This window comes from Hemitrygon akajei, chromosome 2 (genome assembly GCF_048418815.1).
Source record: "Hemitrygon akajei chromosome 2, sHemAka1.3, whole genome shotgun sequence".
NCBI lineage: Eukaryota > Metazoa > Chordata > Chondrichthyes > Myliobatiformes > Dasyatidae > Hemitrygon > Hemitrygon akajei.
The window spans coordinates 105,178,792-105,195,816 of NC_133125.1; the positions used below are offsets into that span (position 1 = coordinate 105,178,792).

Sequence of the window (17,025 nt, forward strand, 5' to 3'; positions counted from 1 at the left end):
TGTTCAATAGAATTTCTAAGCTTAGTGTTCTAAGCTAGTGTTCAATAGAATTTCTAAGCTTAGTGTTCTAAGCTAGTGTTCAATAGAATTTCTAAGCTTAGTGTTCTAAGCTAGTGTTCAATAGAATTTCTAAGCTTAGTGTTCTAAGCTAGTGTTCAATAGAATTTCTAAGCTTAGTGTTCTAAGCTAGTGTTCAATAGAATTTCTAAGCTTAGTGTTCTAAGCTAGTGTTCAATAGAATTTCTAAGCTTAGTGTTCTAAGCTAGTGTTCAATAGAATTTCTAAGCTTAGTGTTCTAAGCTAGTGTTCAATAGAATTTCTAAGCTTAGTGTTCTAAGCTAGTGTTCAATAGAATTTCTAAGCTTAGTGTTCTAAGCTAGTGTTCAATAGAATTTCTAAGCTTAGTGTTCTAAGCTAGTGTTCAATAGAATTTCTAAGCTTAGTGTTCTAAGCTAGTGTTCAATAGAATTTCTAAGCTTAGTGTTCTAAGCTAGTGTTCAATAGAATTTCTAAGCTTAGTGTTCTAAGCTAGTGTTCAATAGAATTTCTAAGCTTAGTGTTCTAAGCTAGTGTTCAATAGAATTTCTAAGCTTAGTGTTCTAAGCTAGTGTTCAATAGAATTTCTAAGCTTAGTGTTCTAAGCTAGTGTTCAATAGAATTTCTAAGCTTAGTGTTCTAAGCTAGTGTTCAATAGAATTTCTAAGCTTAGTGTTCTAAGCTAGTGTTCAATAGAATTTCTAAGCTTAGTGTTCTAAGCTAGTGTTCAATAGAATTTCTAAGCTTAGTGTTCTAAGCTAGTGTTCAATAGAATTTCTAAGCTTAGTGTTCTAAGCTAGTGTTCAATAGAATTTCTAAGCTTAGTGTTCTAAGCTAGTGTTCAATAGAATTTCTAAGCTTAGTGTTCTAAGCTAGTGTTCAATAGAATTTCTAAGCTTAGTGTTCTAAGCTAGTGTTCAATAGAATTTCTAAGCTTAGTGTTCTAAGCTAGTGTTCAATAGAATTTCTAAGCTTAGTGTTCTAAGCTAGTGTTCAATAGAATTTCTAAGCTTAGTGTTCTAAGCTAGTGTTCAATAGAATTTCTAAGCTTAGTGTTCTAAGCTAGTGTTCAATAGAATTTCTAAGCTTAGTGTTCTAAGCTAGTGTTCAATAGAATTTCTAAGCTTAGTGTTCTAAGCTAGTGTTCAATAGAATTTCTAAGCTTAGTGTTCTAAGCTAGTGTTCAATAGAATTTCTAAGCTTAGTGTTCTAAGCTAGTGTTCAATAGAATTTCTAAGCTTAGTGTTCTAAGCTAGTGTTCAATAGAATTTCTAAGCTTAGTGTTCTAAGCTAGTGTTCAATAGAATTTCTAAGCTTAGTGTTCTAAGCTAGTGTTCAATAGAATTTCTAAGCTTAGTGTTCTAAGCTAGTGTTCAATAGAATTTCTAAGCTTAGTGTTCTAAGCTAGTGTTCAATAGAATTTCTAAGCTTAGTGTTCTAAGCTAGTGTTCAATAGAATTTCTAAGCTTAGTGTTCTAAGCTAGTGTTCAATAGAATTTCTAAGCTTAGTGTTCTAAGCTAGTGTTCAATAGAATTTCTAAGCTTAGTGTTCTAAGCTAGTGTTCAATAGAATTTCTAAGCTTAGTGTTCTAAGCTAGTGTTCAATAGAATTTCTAAGCTTAGTGTTCTAAGCTAGTGTTCAATAGAATTTCTAAGCTTAGTGTTCTAAGCTAGTGTTCAATAGAATTTCTAAGCTTAGTGTTCTAAGCTAGTGTTCAATAGAATTTCTAAGCTTAGTGTTCTAAGCTAGTGTTCAATAGAATTTCTAAGCTTAGTGTTCTAAGCTAGTGTTCAATAGAATTTCTAAGCTTAGTGTTCTAAGCTAGTGTTCAATAGAATTTCTAAGCTTAGTGTTCTAAGCTAGTGTTCAATAGAATTTCTAAGCTTAGTGTTCTAAGCTAGTGTTCAATAGAATTTCTAAGCTTAGTGTTCTAAGCTAGTGTTCAATAGAATTTCTAAGCTTAGTGTTCTAAGCTAGTGTTCAATAGAATTTCTAAGCTTAGTGTTCTAAGCTAGTGTTCAATAGAATTTCTAAGCTTAGTGTTCTAAGCTAGTGTTCAATAGAATTTCTAAGCTTAGTGTTCTAAGCTAGTGTTCAATAGAATTTCTAAGCTTAGTGTTCTAAGCTAGTGTTCAATAGAATTTCTAAGCTTAGTGTTCTAAGCTAGTGTTCAATAGAATTTCTAAGCTTAGTGTTCTAAGCTAGTGTTCAATAGAATTTCTAAGCTTAGTGTTCTAAGCTAGTGTTCAATAGAATTTCTAAGCTTAGTGTTCTAAGCTAGTGTTCAATAGAATTTCTAAGCTTAGTGTTCTAAGCTAGTGTTCAATAGAATTTCTAAGCTTAGTGTTCTAAGCTAGTGTTCAATAGAATTTCTAAGCTTAGTGTTCTAAGCTAGTGTTCAATAGAATTTCTAAGCTTAGTGTTCTAAGCTAGTGTTCAATAGAATTTCTAAGCTTAGTGTTCTAAGCTAGTGTTCAATAGAATTTCTAAGCTTAGTGTTCTAAGCTAGTGTTCAATAGAATTTCTAAGCTTAGTGTTCTAAGCTAGTGTTCAATAGAATTTCTAAGCTTAGTGTTCTAAGCTAGTGTTCAATAGAATTTCTAAGCTTAGTGTTCTAAGCTAGTGTTCAATAGAATTTCTAAGCTTAGTGTTCTAAGCTAGTGTTCAATAGAATTTCTAAGCTTAGTGTTCTAAGCTAGTGTTCAATAGAATTTCTAAGCTTAGTGTTCTAAGCTAGTGTTCAATAGAATTTCTAAGCTTAGTGTTCTAAGCTAGTGTTCAATAGAATTTCTAAGCTTAGTGTTCTAAGCTAGTGTTCAATAGAATTTCTAAGCTTAGTGTTCTAAGCTAGTGTTCAATAGAATTTCTAAGCTTAGTGTTCTAAGCTAGTGTTCAATAGAATTTCTAAGCTTAGTGTTCTAAGCTAGTGTTCAATAGAATTTCTAAGCTTAGTGTTCTAAGCTAGTGTTCAATAGAATTTCTAAGCTTAGTGTTCTAAGCTAGTGTTCAATAGAATTTCTAAGCTTAGTGTTCTAAGCTAGTGTTCAATAGAATTTCTAAGCTTAGTGTTCTAAGCTAGTGTTCAATAGAATTTCTAAGCTTAGTGTTCTAAGCTAGTGTTCAATAGAATTTCTAAGCTTAGTGTTCTAAGCTAGTGTTCAATAGAATTTCTAAGCTTAGTGTTCTAAGCTAGTGTTCAATAGAATTTCTAAGCTTAGTGTTCTAAGCTAGTGTTCAATAGAATTTCTAAGCTTAGTGTTCTAAGCTAGTGTTCAATAGAATTTCTAAGCTTAGTGTTCTAAGCTAGTGTTCAATAGAATTTCTAAGCTTAGTGTTCTAAGCTAGTGTTCAATAGAATTTCTAAGCTTAGTGTTCTAAGCTAGTGTTCAATAGAATTTCTAAGCTTAGTGTTCTAAGCTAGTGTTCAATAGAATTTCTAAGCTTAGTGTTCTAAGCTAGTGTTCAATAGAATTTCTAAGCTTAGTGTTCTAAGCTAGTGTTCAATAGAATTTCTAAGCTTAGTGTTCTAAGCTAGTGTTCAATAGAATTTCTAAGCTTAGTGTTCTAAGCTAGTGTTCAATAGAATTTCTAAGCTTAGTGTTCTAAGCTAGTGTTCAATAGAATTTCTAAGCTTAGTGTTCTAAGCTAGTGTTCAATAGAATTTCTAAGCTTAGTGTTCTAAGCTAGTGTTCAATAGAATTTCTAAGCTTAGTGTTCTAAGCTAGTGTTCAATAGAATTTCTAAGCTTAGTGTTCTAAGCTAGTGTTCAATAGAATTTCTAAGCTTAGTGTTCTAAGCTAGTGTTCAATAGAATTTCTAAGCTTAGTGTTCTAAGCTAGTGTTCAATAGAATTTCTAAGCTTAGTGTTCTAAGCTAGTGTTCAATAGAATTTCTAAGCTTAGTGTTCTAAGCTAGTGTTCAATAGAATTTCTAAGCTTAGTGTTCTAAGCTAGTGTTCAATAGAATTTCTAAGCTTAGTGTTCTAAGCTAGTGTTCAATAGAATTTCTAAGCTTAGTGTTCTAAGCTAGTGTTCAATAGAATTTCTAAGCTTAGTGTTCTAAGCTAGTGTTCAATAGAATTTCTAAGCTTAGTGTTCTAAGCTAGTGTTCAATAGAATTTCTAAGCTTAGTGTTCTAAGCTAGTGTTCAATAGAATTTCTAAGCTTAGTGTTCTAAGCTAGTGTTCAATAGAATTTCTAAGCTTAGTGTTCTAAGCTAGTGTTCAATAGAATTTCTAAGCTTAGACTTGCAGACAGTCTTTCATAATCAGGATGCAGCACTGAGTGCAAATGGCCAAAAGGAGGAACATGCACTCATATGATTTAGTCACTTATCTCATGCTATGGATATATGTATGTTATGTATGGATGGATGGATGTATGTATGGATGGATGTTATGTATGTATCTGCTTGTCTAACAGATTCACTTGCATTCCAGTATTTGCCTGTTCATCAGTATAAACATATGTCAAAATTCAGATTCAGAATCAGTTTATTGTCATTTAGAAACCACAAATGCAATGCAGTTAAAAAATGAGACAACGTTCCTCCAGAAATGATATCACAAAAGCATATGACAAAACAGACTACACCAGAAAATCCACATAACATTTGGCAATCCCCAATCCAGAGTCCGGAGAGGCTGCTGCGTATTAATATCGCGCTACCGTCTTAGCGCGTTCCCCGGAAAGGAGCTCCAAATCCACCAGACAAAACAAGACCAAAAACTAAAGCTACAAGACCTGCACAAAACCACATAGTTACAACATGTATAAACCCCATTTCCAGAAAAGTTGGGATATTTTCCAAAATGCAATAAAAACAAAAATCTGTGATATGTTAATTCACATGAACCTTTATTTAACTGACAAATGTACAAAGAAAAGATTTTCAATAGTTTTACTGACCAACTTAATTGTATTTTGTAGATATACACAAATTTAGAATTTGATGGCTGCAACACACTCAACAAAAGTTGGGACAGAGGAATGTTTACCATTGTGTTACATCACCTTTCTTTTTAATAACACTTTTTAATCGTTTTGGAACAGAGGATACTAATTGAAGTAGATTTGCAATTGGAAATTTTGTCCATTCTTGCTTGATATAAGACTTCAACTGCTCAACAGTCCGTGGTCTCCATTGTCTGATTCTCCTCTTCATGATGTGCCATACATTTTCAATAGGAGATAGATCTGGACTGGCAGCAGGTCAGTCAAGCACACGCACTCTGTGTCTACAAAGCCACGCTCTTGTAGCCTGTGCAGAATGTGGTCTGGCATTGTCCTGTTGAAATAAGCATGGATGTCCCGGGAAGAGACATCGCCTTGATGGCAACATATGTCTCTCTAAAATCCTAATATACGCCTCAGAGTCAATGGTACCTTCACATACATGCAACTCACCCATGCCGTGGGCACTGATGCTGGCTTTTGCACCTTTCGCTAATAACAATCAGGATGGTCATTTTCATCTTTGGCACGGAGAACTCGACGCCCGTTTTTTCCGAAAACTAGCTGAAATGTGGACTCATCTGACCACAGCACATGGTTCCACAGTCTTTCGGTCCATCTGAGATGAGCTTGGGCCCAGAGAATTCGCTGGTGTTTCTGCATAGAGTTGATGTATGGCTTCCTCCTTGCGTAATACAGTTTCAAGTTGCATTTCTGGATGCAGCGACAGACTGCGTTAAGTGACAATGGTTTCCTGAAGTACTCCCGAGCCCAGGTGGCTATAATTGGCACAGTAGCATGATGGTTTCTTAGGCAGTGCCGCCTGAGGGCTTGAAGATCACGCGCATTCAACAGTGGTTTCCGACCTTGCCCTTTACACACTGAGATGTCTCTGAATTCTCTGAATCTTTTCACAATATTATGTACTGTAGATGTTGAAAGACCTAAATTCTCTGCAATCTTGCGTTGAGAAATGTTCCTTTTGAACTGACTAACAATTCTCTCACGAATGTTGGCACAAAGGGGTGAGCCACGACCCATCCTTGCTTGCAAAGACTGAGCCTTTGATGGACGCTACTTTTATACCCAGTCATGATACCTCACCTGCTACCAATTAGCCTGCTTAATGTGGAGTCTTCCAAACCGGTGTTACTTGAATATTTTGTGCACTTTTCGATCTTATTTTAAATCTGTCCCAACTTTTGTTGAATGTGTTACACCCATCAAATTCTAAATTTGTGTACATTTACAAAATACAATCAAGTTGGTCAGTAATATTATTGAAAATCTTTTCTTTGTACTTTTGTCAGTTAAATAAAGGTTCACGTAAATTAACATATCACAGATTTTTGTTTTTATTGCATTTTGGAAAATATCCCAACTTTTCTGGAAATGGGGTTTGTACTTACAACAGTGCAAACAATAGCATAACTGATTAAAAAAAACAGACCATGGGCACAGTAAAGTAGTCCAAAGATGTTAAAGGACTATAAGTTCAAAATAAATCACCACACAGTTACCACAAGTCCCCAGGATCCCGACAGACTTGCCATCCCACGCCGGTGGCAGAAGGGAATACCCCTGCTATGGACTTACATGGCGCCGCCCGACTCAGCCTCGCAGACGCAGCACACAATGAAAGCTCTGTCAAACCCAACCTCGCAGACGCAGCACACACTGAAAGCGATCTGACCGCAGCGGACTCCGAGTCTGTTGAACCTCCGAGCCGACGACCATCCCCTCCAGCACAGCTTCTCCAAGCACCATCCTCTGCTGAGCATATTAAGACCGCCCCGCCAACGGACATCGGCAACGCGACCCCGAGGACTGGGGCCCTGTTCTTCCCAGCAGAGTCCCGGACCTCACAGCAGCAGCAGCAACAAAGAAGGTCTTCCTGGGGATTTCCCGATGTTCCTCCACGCTCCCACGTCCATTTTCAATCGATTATGATTGCGCATGGCATCCCACTTCACAAATAACAGACGATCAGCTCTGGAGTAACCTCTGCAAGCTGCGTCATGCCGCCATCTTGGAAATAATAATGGAAAAAATTGGACTGTAACTCAGAGCCTTGCAGATTTCTGCTCTCCATGATTTCCTGCTGAATAAAAGTATCACCACTTGAAGTCTGGTCTCTAGAGTCGTTTCTCTTCAACAGCTTGTTTCCATCCAAGTGCTTGCATGACTCTACATATCTCAGCAAAAACCTGTGACACCTTAATTAAAGGTAAGTAATGGATGGAGCACAATAAAAGAAACAACTGTGATTTGAAAGAGAAGTTTGATCTACCGACCTTTTCTCCATGGCAGAGAGATCGAATCCCAATGCGGATGCCAATTCAGAACCTGTAAACAGAAGGTAAGATTCATTATGGGCCTGTTTTCAATACTCCAAGTATACTAGCATCAGAATCTCCACAGCGGCAGGGCAGGATCTTCCAATCTCTTCACCCTACTCCTGCATAGGATCAGCAGAATATCTAGAGAAACAACATGAAAATCTATTTTATGCCTTCTATCGGGCATTTTTGCAAAAATGTCTACAAAAAGGACAAGAAAATCGTACATATTTGTATTATTCCAAGTTGGATGTATTACCTATATCAATGTTTAGGATAAAGCTGTGATACAAACTTGGGTACCAATGTGAGTAGTGAGAAGAATGCAGAAAGATTTGAAGAACATACAGTACTATGCAGAAGTCTTGGACACATACTCTATGTACAGTTAGGGTTCCTGAGACTTTTTCACAGTACTGTATTTGTTAGCAGAGAGAGTTTGTAAACCTGGCAGGGGCAAAGGATGTTGGGAATAGCAAGTATGAAGTGACGTGGGAGGGGTGTGAGACAGGTGGCAAAAAAGAAGTGCCAGGGGCAGAGGTGGCATGGGTACAGACACACCCAGCCCTGAGACACCAGGCAAGGTCATTTGATCCCAAATAATTGGTTTATTGTTCATTACAGAATGTCTCTCTGGTGCTTCCCACTCTCTCCCCTCTCCCTTCCTCTTTTCCCAACCATGATTCCCCTCTCCCTGCCCCCTTCCCACTCTCAAAATAGAGACCCATATCAGAATCAGGTTTATCATCACTCACATATGTCATGAAATTTGCTTTTTGCAGCAGCTGTACAGAGCAATACATACAATTACTACTGTACATTACAGAACTATTAGGCTGCCTAGCTACAAAGGTAGATTTATGTACCAAAGACTTTTGCACAGTACTATATGGATAGGTTAAGTGAATGGGCAGGGACATCAACATCAACAGGGAAGATCAACTACTTTGGTAGAAAAACAGCATGTTAACTTTTTTTTAATCCACAGCTGCTGGAAATCTGAAATAAAAGCAGAAAATGATGAAAAGTTTTCCTCTAAACTCTTTACTGGGAATTCAAGCAAAGGGTCTGGAATATGGAATATTAGTCCTGTTTCTCTCTGCATAAATGCTTGGTCAATGAAGCTGTGATTCTCATGGCATTGGTACCATATAAAGGGTATTGCTAGGACCCATGCTGGGATCAGTAGATCGGGATGTCCACGTGCTGTGTGGTACAAGTGGTGACATGGTAGCGTAACACTTTACAGTGCCAACAATTCCTATCACTCTGAGGAGTTTGTACATTCTCGCCTAGGTCACATGGGACTCACGGGGTGCTCTGATTTCATTTCACATTCTTTACTAGGATTAGAGCTAGTAAATTGTGGGCATACAATTATGGCATGGCAACACTTTGTGGGCTGCACCCAGCACATATTCAGACTGTGTTGGTCACTGACACGAACTATGCATTTCACTGTATGTTTCAATGTTTTAGTGTACATACAATTAATAAATCTAATCTAACCTTTGTCGCCCTGGTGTGCAGCCGCAATGTTTCCATATACTCGAGAGTGATACAACATGCTCTCAATAGATTAATTCTTCCATCATGGTGTCCAGTTAAACTTAGAGTTGCCCTGAAGGTTTACCCTGGATTAAACCAAATGTTTCACTTTTTTTCCCCATTGACAGTGTTCTTGTCCAGCATTGAGTCCCTGCACACTGCAACCAACTGGGACTGACCGGGAGGAGTACAGAGATAGGAAGTGTGGGAGAGGGACAGGGGTAGGACATGGGGGCAGGTTATGCAGGAGAGGGATGAGGAGCAGGAGGGGATATCGGAGGGGTTGACAGGCTGTAAGGGGTGTGGGAGGGACAAGTGCAGGAGAGGATAATATACTGTTTAACTATTCCACAGTGTACACTGTATATTGTGCTGAATTATGCTAGTCTCAGCATGGCCTGGTATGGAAATGTGAATGCCCCTGTATGGAAAATACTACAAAAAGTAATGGATATGGCCCAGTCCATTATGGGTAAAGCTCTCCCTACCACTGAGCACATCTACATGGAATGCTATCACAGGAAAGCAGCATCCATCATCAAGGACCCCCACCTCCCAGGACATGCTCTCTTCTCACTGCTACCATCAGGAAGAAGGTATGGGAACATCAGGACTCACATCACCAGGTTCCAGAACAGTTACTACCTCTCAACCATCAGACTCTTGAATCAGGAGGAGATAAATTCTCTCAGTTTGACACCCATCATCAAAATATTTCCACAGCCCATGGACTCACTTACAAAATACTTCATCTCATGTTCTCAATTTATTGCTTATTATTATTTTTTTTTTCTCAGCTCAAGCTGGTAAAACCTGAGGTACAGGGATAGTCAAACATGCTCATTTCTCAAATGCTAGGAACTTCCTGACTATTCTAGTGGCGTTCAGTATTATGGCTATCTGAAGATTTACATTAAGTATATAATGCTGTGTAGGCCTAATTGTTTAATGCTACTGTGTGGTGACTTTGGAATGTACCAGTTGTAGATGTTACTATTGATACAATGTGTACTGGGGGGGACGTCACGAGATGACGTAGGATCGAGACATGGAAATCCAGCTCTCCCGTAAAAAACCAGTAAAATAATGTTTAAGTGAAGAAAAGTTAGTAAATACCTTTTAAAAATTACTTATAAACTACTCAGGATTGTCTTAAGATAAGCCTCCTAAACAGAAGCAGAAGAAAATTACTACTTTGAAGACAACACAAGTTGGAAAAGAATCAAGGCCAGCCGCCATGAAAGAGCCTTGGGCTCAAGTGCATTTTACCTCCGGCGATATGGAACAGGAAACTGCGGCAACATCAACCATTTCCAAAAAAAAGAGCAACAGAAATTGCGCATGCGTGAAGGAAGGGGCATGCACAAACACGAGCAACCCAAACTACAAATCCCAGCTATGATCGGAACTGAAAGTGGAAGTGAATATGAGGTGGAATCAGATTCTCTGGATAAATCAGACGAAGATGAAGAGACAAACAAAGAAGAGCAACAGGAAGAGGTTGGAGGTGATATTGGAGACATTAAAAAATCTTTGGTGCAAATAATGCATGAATTAAAAGCATTAAAAGTAATAAAAAAGATATTAAAAATATGAAGATTATGTTTGATAAAATGATGAAAAGACAAGACAAAATGGACAAGAAAATTAAAAACTTAGAAGAAACAACGTGAGACACCATTGATAGAGTAAATAAAATGGAAGATAATATTTCTGCCTAGACATCAGAAAGAAAACGGTTGTTGGAAAAAGAGGATGTACTTGAAAATTTTAGCAGACGAAATAATATTAAGATTGTTGGACTTAAAGAAGGTATAGAGGGAGAGGATCCAATAATTTTTTTTTCAAAAATGGATTCCGGATATTTTGGAAATGGAAGAAGGAACCCAGTTAATTGAAATTGAAAGGGCTCACAGAGCCTTAAGATCAAGACTCAAGTTCAATCTTGATAATCAAGTTCAACCCACGATCAATCTTGATAAAATGCTTAAGATATCAAGATAAAGAAAAGATCCTGAAGGCGGCTGCCCAACGTGCCAGAAAGAGAAACAGGCCATTGATGATAGAAGGGAAAACAGTTCTTTTCTATCCTGATATAAGTTATGACCTTTTGAAGAGAAAGAAGGAATTTAACCCAGCAAAAAATGTTTTATGGGAAAAGGGTTATAAATTTATATTGAGCCATCCGGCAACCCTGATAATTTTTTTGGATGACGGAAAAAGAAGATCTTTTACTGATTATCGGGATGCGGAAGAATTTGCACAAGAACTCCCAAATATTCGCTAACCACAGCCAAAGATTTAAAAGTGAAACGGATTAAAGATGAAGACAGGGACAGTGAATGCAGTTGATGGATGTTTAAGGACAGAAGAATATTTAAATATATTCTTAATTATATGATACAGGGGGAGAAAGGTAAAAATTTGAGAAATATTAATCGAGAGTAGTGATATTATTTTTTCTTCTCTTATAGATAGATAGATAGATAGATACTTTATTCATCCCCATGGGGAAATTCAACATTTTTTCCAATGTCCCATACACTTATTGTAGCAAAACTAATTACATACAATACTTAACTCAGTAAAAATATGATATGCATCTAAAATCACCCTCTCAAAAAGCATTAATAATAGCTTTTAAAAAGTTCTTAAGTAGTTTACTTAAATACATTGAGTCCTAACCCCGGCACTTTAACATATCTTACTCCTGGCGGTTGAATTGTAAAGCCGAATGGCATTGGGGAGTATTGACCTCTTCATCCTGTCTGAGGAGCATTGCATCGATAGCAACCTGTCGCTGAAACTGCTTCTCTGTCTCTGGATGGTGCTATGTAGAGGATGTTCAGGGTTTTCCATAATTGACCGTAGCCTACTCAGCGCCCTTCGCTCAGCTACCGATGTTATACGCTCCAGTACTTTGCCCACGACAGAGCCCGCCTTCCTTACCAGCTTATTAAGACATGAGGCGTCCCTCTTCTTAATGCTGCCTCCCCAACACGCCACCACAAAGAAGAGGGTGCCCTCCACAACTGACCTATAGAACATCTTCAGCATCTCACTACAAACATTGAATGACGCCAACCTTCTAAGGAAGTACAGTCGACTCTGTGCCTTCCTGCACAAGGCATCTGTGTTGGCAGTCCAGTCTAGCTTCTCGTCTAACTGTACTCCCAGATACTTGTAGGTCTTAACCTGCTCCACACATTCTCCATTAATGATCACTGGCTCCATATGAGGCCTAGATCTCCTAAAGTCCACCACCATCTCCTTGGTCTTGGTGACTTTTTATGTATACTTTTTTATGTTACGGGGGAGCTGGGGGAACTTCGGATCGATTGCTACGGGATTCACGTGTGTAATCACAGCGATTGCCATGACCCGTACAACGGAGGGGGGTAATGTTGTGTTTTTTTTTTATTCACAACATTAGTTGGGGGGTATTTTGTTATTTTTTTCTTTATAATCTATTTTTCTTTAATCTTTCTTTCTTTGCCTGGACAATCGGGGGGAGGGGGGTGGGGGGAGACACATAGCAACACGGAGAATTTTAAAAAGATTCCCCAAGGTACTAAGAAAGTTGAAAAGTTAGGTATTACTATAGACTGGAGTAACCCTGTTAAAAATAATGACTAATTTACTGAATTTTTAAAGTTTTAATGTTAATGGGCTTAATGGACCGGTGAAAAAGAATTTTAACATACATTAAGAAAATGAAAATAGATATAGCTTTTAGCTGCATTCCACTTGAAAAAATTACTTATAATTTAAGAGATAAATATGAAATATTTCTGAAAATTTGGCGCCCTTATTTACAAAAGATAAGATTAAATATATAGGTGCTCCGAAGATAAAATTATTGGTTATTTGGGGAAAGAAATAAATATATATACTAAAGCTATTATGAACTCCATGGAGCATGTGGGGATCTTCTGATATCCAGACATTCTTTCTTTCTTTCTTTTTCTCTTTCTACAGGGTTATGTAAGGGGGGAGGGGTTAAGGGGAGGGGGGAAGGGTTGATAAATTTTTTTTCCTTCTGTAACCATTTGAAAATTCATTTAAAAAAAAGTGTACCCTGTTCATATTCCATAGTCTTTCAGTTTCCTCATTTAATTCAGCATATTTCTGGTGTCTTTCACTTACTGATTTCTGTATGTTCAGTGTGTTTGGAATGGATATATTTATTAAGTCAGTTGTTCTTGCTTGTTTGCCCTGTAATATTATATCCAGATGGAAGTTACAGATCGTCCTATCTGTAATAAGAGGTTATTATTATTATTGCTTCTCTTTTTGTATTTGCACGGTTTGTTGTCTTTTGCACACTGGTTGCTTGTCTGTCCTGTTGGGAGCAGCCTTTCATTGATTCAAAAATTAAAAGTTTCAAAGCACATTTATTGTCAAAGAATGTATGAATTATACACCTTGAAATTTATCTGCTTACAGGCAGCCACATATTTCTATTGCATTTCCTGTATTTACTGTGAATGACCACAGAGAAATGAATCTCAGTGTTGTATAAGGTGATGTATTTGTACTTTGATAATAAATTTACTTTTGAACTTTGAATTGTTCTCCATTGCCAATAATATGATGAATAACTACCATGAACTGCTCTATCATATCATACTGAATAGTGCTGTACTCTCCAGGTTGTCCCATACAGTACCGTACTGTCCTGCTCTGCATAAGCTAGACTGTCATGTAATGCAGTATTAAGTGTAATGATTCTTACCCAAGGAATCAGTCTTACAGTCAGCAGCAACAACTTCCAGTTTGTATTGGGTTTGCCGAGTATTAGATTCCAGCTTTGGTGAAATGTTTATAATGCTGCCTTTTACGTTGTACAATTTCAGGATATCATGGGGACCAGCCTCGGCAGCAGCTCGGAATATATCTGAAATAAATGAAACACAAGATGTGTTAATGCAAATTCCAGAATACTGCAGATGCCATAATTCTAAAATAAAAATAGAAAATGTAAATATTCTCCAGGTCAGGCTGATTCAGTGGGATGAGATTGGAGCTAATCTTTCCGGTGCAGGCTGTGGTCTGCAACTAATGGGCTTCTGTGAACTTATTTTTGTGAACCTCAGTTCTGAGTGCTATTTGCTTACTTTTATTATTGCACGGTTTGTTTTTCTTTCTCTGCACATCGGATGATCAACGGTCTTATTTTGTTTTAATGGGTTTTATTTTGTGGCTGAATGTAAGGAGATGAGTCTCAAAGTTCTATAAAGTATACATACTTTAATAATGAATATACTTTGAACTTTGCAAAACAAATATTGGCCTCCTTCCTACTGTAATGAACAAAGCCCTTGAACACATCTGATCTATTTCTGGGTCTTTGTTCTCGTCCCGCTACCAAGCACCTACATTAGGAATAATTAATTGTAAAAAATTAGTTACAAACTACCACCACTGTATTTGGGATGTGAGAGGAAAGCCACGCTGTTACAGGGGAAAAAATATGCATACTCCACGTAGACAGATGTCAGAGGTCAGGATCAAATGGGGGTTGCTGAAACTGTGAGGCGGCTACATCACCTACAGTGTGTGTATATTCGAGGGGTTAGAATTTCAGAATCAGATTCGATATCACCAGCATATGTCATGAGATGTGTTGTTATGCAGCAGCAGTACTCTGCAATATATAATAATAAAAACTGTAAATTACAGTAAGTATATATGTATATTTCAAAAGTTAAAAAAGTAGTGCAAAAAGAGGAGAAAATAGTAGTGAAGTAGTGTTCATGGATTCAATATCCATTCAAAAATCTGATGGTAGAGGAGAAGAATCTGTCCCTGAATCGCTGAGTATGTGCCTTCAGGCTTCTGTATCTCCTCCTTGATGGTAGCAATGAGAAGAGAGCATGTTCTGGTGATGGGGGTCCTTAATAATGGATGCTACCTTTTTAAGGCATCGCTCCTTGACACTGTCCTTGACACTGGGGAGGCTACTGCCCATGATGGAACTGACTGAGTTTACAAATCTCTGCAGCTTAGAAAAGCAAGGCTGTAATCCTGAGGCTTTATAAGGCATTGCTCAGACTGCACTTGGAGTATTGAGAGACATTTTGGGCCAGAGGGCACAGCCTCAGAATAGAAGGACAATTCTTTAGAACAGAGATAAGGAGGAATCTCCTTAGCCAGAGGGTGGTGAATTCATATCCACAACCAGCTGTAGAGGCCAAGTGATTGGGTATATTTAAATCAGATATTGATGGTTTCTTGATTAATCAGGAAATCAAAGGCTACTGGGAGAAGGCAAGAAAATAGTTTTGAGGGAGATAATGGATCAGCCATGACTGAAAGGCAGACCAGACTTGATGGACCAAGTGGTCTGATTCTGCTCATATAGCATATTTTGTGAGTCTATGTTTCAATACGCTAACAATGGGAAGGCTATAAATCAGGGGCCCTTTAATTGAAATATCAAGCCAAAGTCAGATCTGGCTGTTCAGGGGAAGTAAAAAATCCTGTACCAAAGTGCAAGAAGGATAAATGGTGTTTCTGCGATTATTCTTCCCTCCATTAATCGAATGAAAGAATTCTCACATGCTAAAACTCTATCCTTAGTTGCTCCAAAAGGTGAAATTTCCCAGTGGCCATTTTAATTCCACTTCCCATTCCAGCATGTTGGTCCATGGCCCCCTCTACTACCATGGTGAGGCCTCTCTCAGATTGGAGCAGCAACACGTCATTTCATTTGGGAATGAGCAGCAATTCCATTTGGGTCACCACAAACCTGATGGCATGAACATCAACTTCTCTAACTTCCAGAAGAAGGACTCTCAACTCACGCTCTCGCTGTTTTGTTTGCACAATTTGGCTTCTTTTGCACATTGGTTGTTTGTCAGTCTTATGCATAGTTTTTTTTAATAACACTTGTATTTAGCTTCCTATAAATGCCTGCAAGAAAATGAACCTCAAGGTAGTGCATGGTGACGCATGGTTTACATACTTTGATAATAAGTTTATTTTGACTTTGACTTGGTTCTTGGCCCAAACATTTTGCACTGATTCGTCAATAACCTTCCTGCCATCAGAAAACCGGGAATGATACTGCCCTTACTCACAGAACATTCAACTTAAAAAAAGCAGACATCAAATTTCTATCACTATTGTCACAGACATCTTACAGAAGGATCTTATTATTCAATGTACTGTATTCACTAAAGAGTTAATACAATATTCACAGTTAAATTCCCCTGACCTCAAGCAGGAATGGTGCTATTAGAACATTTTCCTCATTATCATTCAGTGTAACTATATATTCCATGTCTCAGGAATCAGGAACGAGTCAGGTTCATCTACTTTGCTTTAATAAGCAATAAGTGGCTACTTATTTTGGAACTCATAATAGCCCCTTCCAGATGGTTCAGCAAGGTTTCATTCATGGCAATTTCTGTGTCAATCAGAAACTCTGATACAAAAGATATCCACTTCTGCTATTGGATCTGATTCGTGCCTTGTCATTAACTGTACTCTGAATCCTGACGTGCGAATCTCACTGCTAATGTGAATATTTTAATTAGTGACTGCTGACCTACTAAAGAAACCAAGCAAAATGATCATCTCAGTGGGGCTGATTATACAGGCCAGTGCCTCCAACACAAAGACATTTTTTTCTGATGGCTGAATATACATGAGCAGCAGATAATAAGCAGAATTGAAATAAACTATCCATTTGCAGTTCTGTGCAAAAGTCTAGGGTGCCCAACACTTTTGCACAGTACTGTATTTGTTAATGTGGAGTGGAAAGCGAGTTTGTAAATCTCATGAGAGCAAAGGATATTGGCAATGGCGAGGGTGCAGCGCCGTGGGAGGGGTATGGGACAGGTGGCAGAGAATGAGTGCCAGGAGTGTGGGGTGGCACAGGGACAGACACGTACAGTCCTGAGGCAGCAGTACAGTGAAATTACTGCAGTACTGCGTAAAAGTCTTAGGCACCCTTGCTATAAATATCTGCAAAAGACTTCTGCACAGTACTGTATGTTTAAGGTAATCAAAGATTCAAAGTACACTTATTATCTAAGTATGTTTGCAGTATACAACCCAGAGATTTGTCTTCCCACAGACAGTCACGGAACAAAGAAGCACCGTGGAACTCGTTTAAAGAAAACTGTCAAACCCTCAACGTGCA

General features: G+C 38.0%; 1 protein-coding gene across 1 annotated transcript in view; it reads right to left on the minus strand.

Moving 5' to 3' along the window:
- LOC140715011 (high affinity cGMP-specific 3',5'-cyclic phosphodiesterase 9A) overlaps positions 1-17,025 on the minus strand; it is a 137,690-nt gene that overhangs the window by 89,196 nt on the left and 31,469 nt on the right. The window contains exons 2-3 of the mRNA XM_073026751.1: positions 13,612-13,773; positions 7,284-7,335 (exon numbers count right to left, since the gene is read on the minus strand). Coding sequence (XP_072882852.1) covers positions 7,284-7,335; positions 13,612-13,773 — 214 coding nt within the window. The remainder of the gene's footprint in view (positions 1-7,283; positions 7,336-13,611; positions 13,774-17,025) is intronic.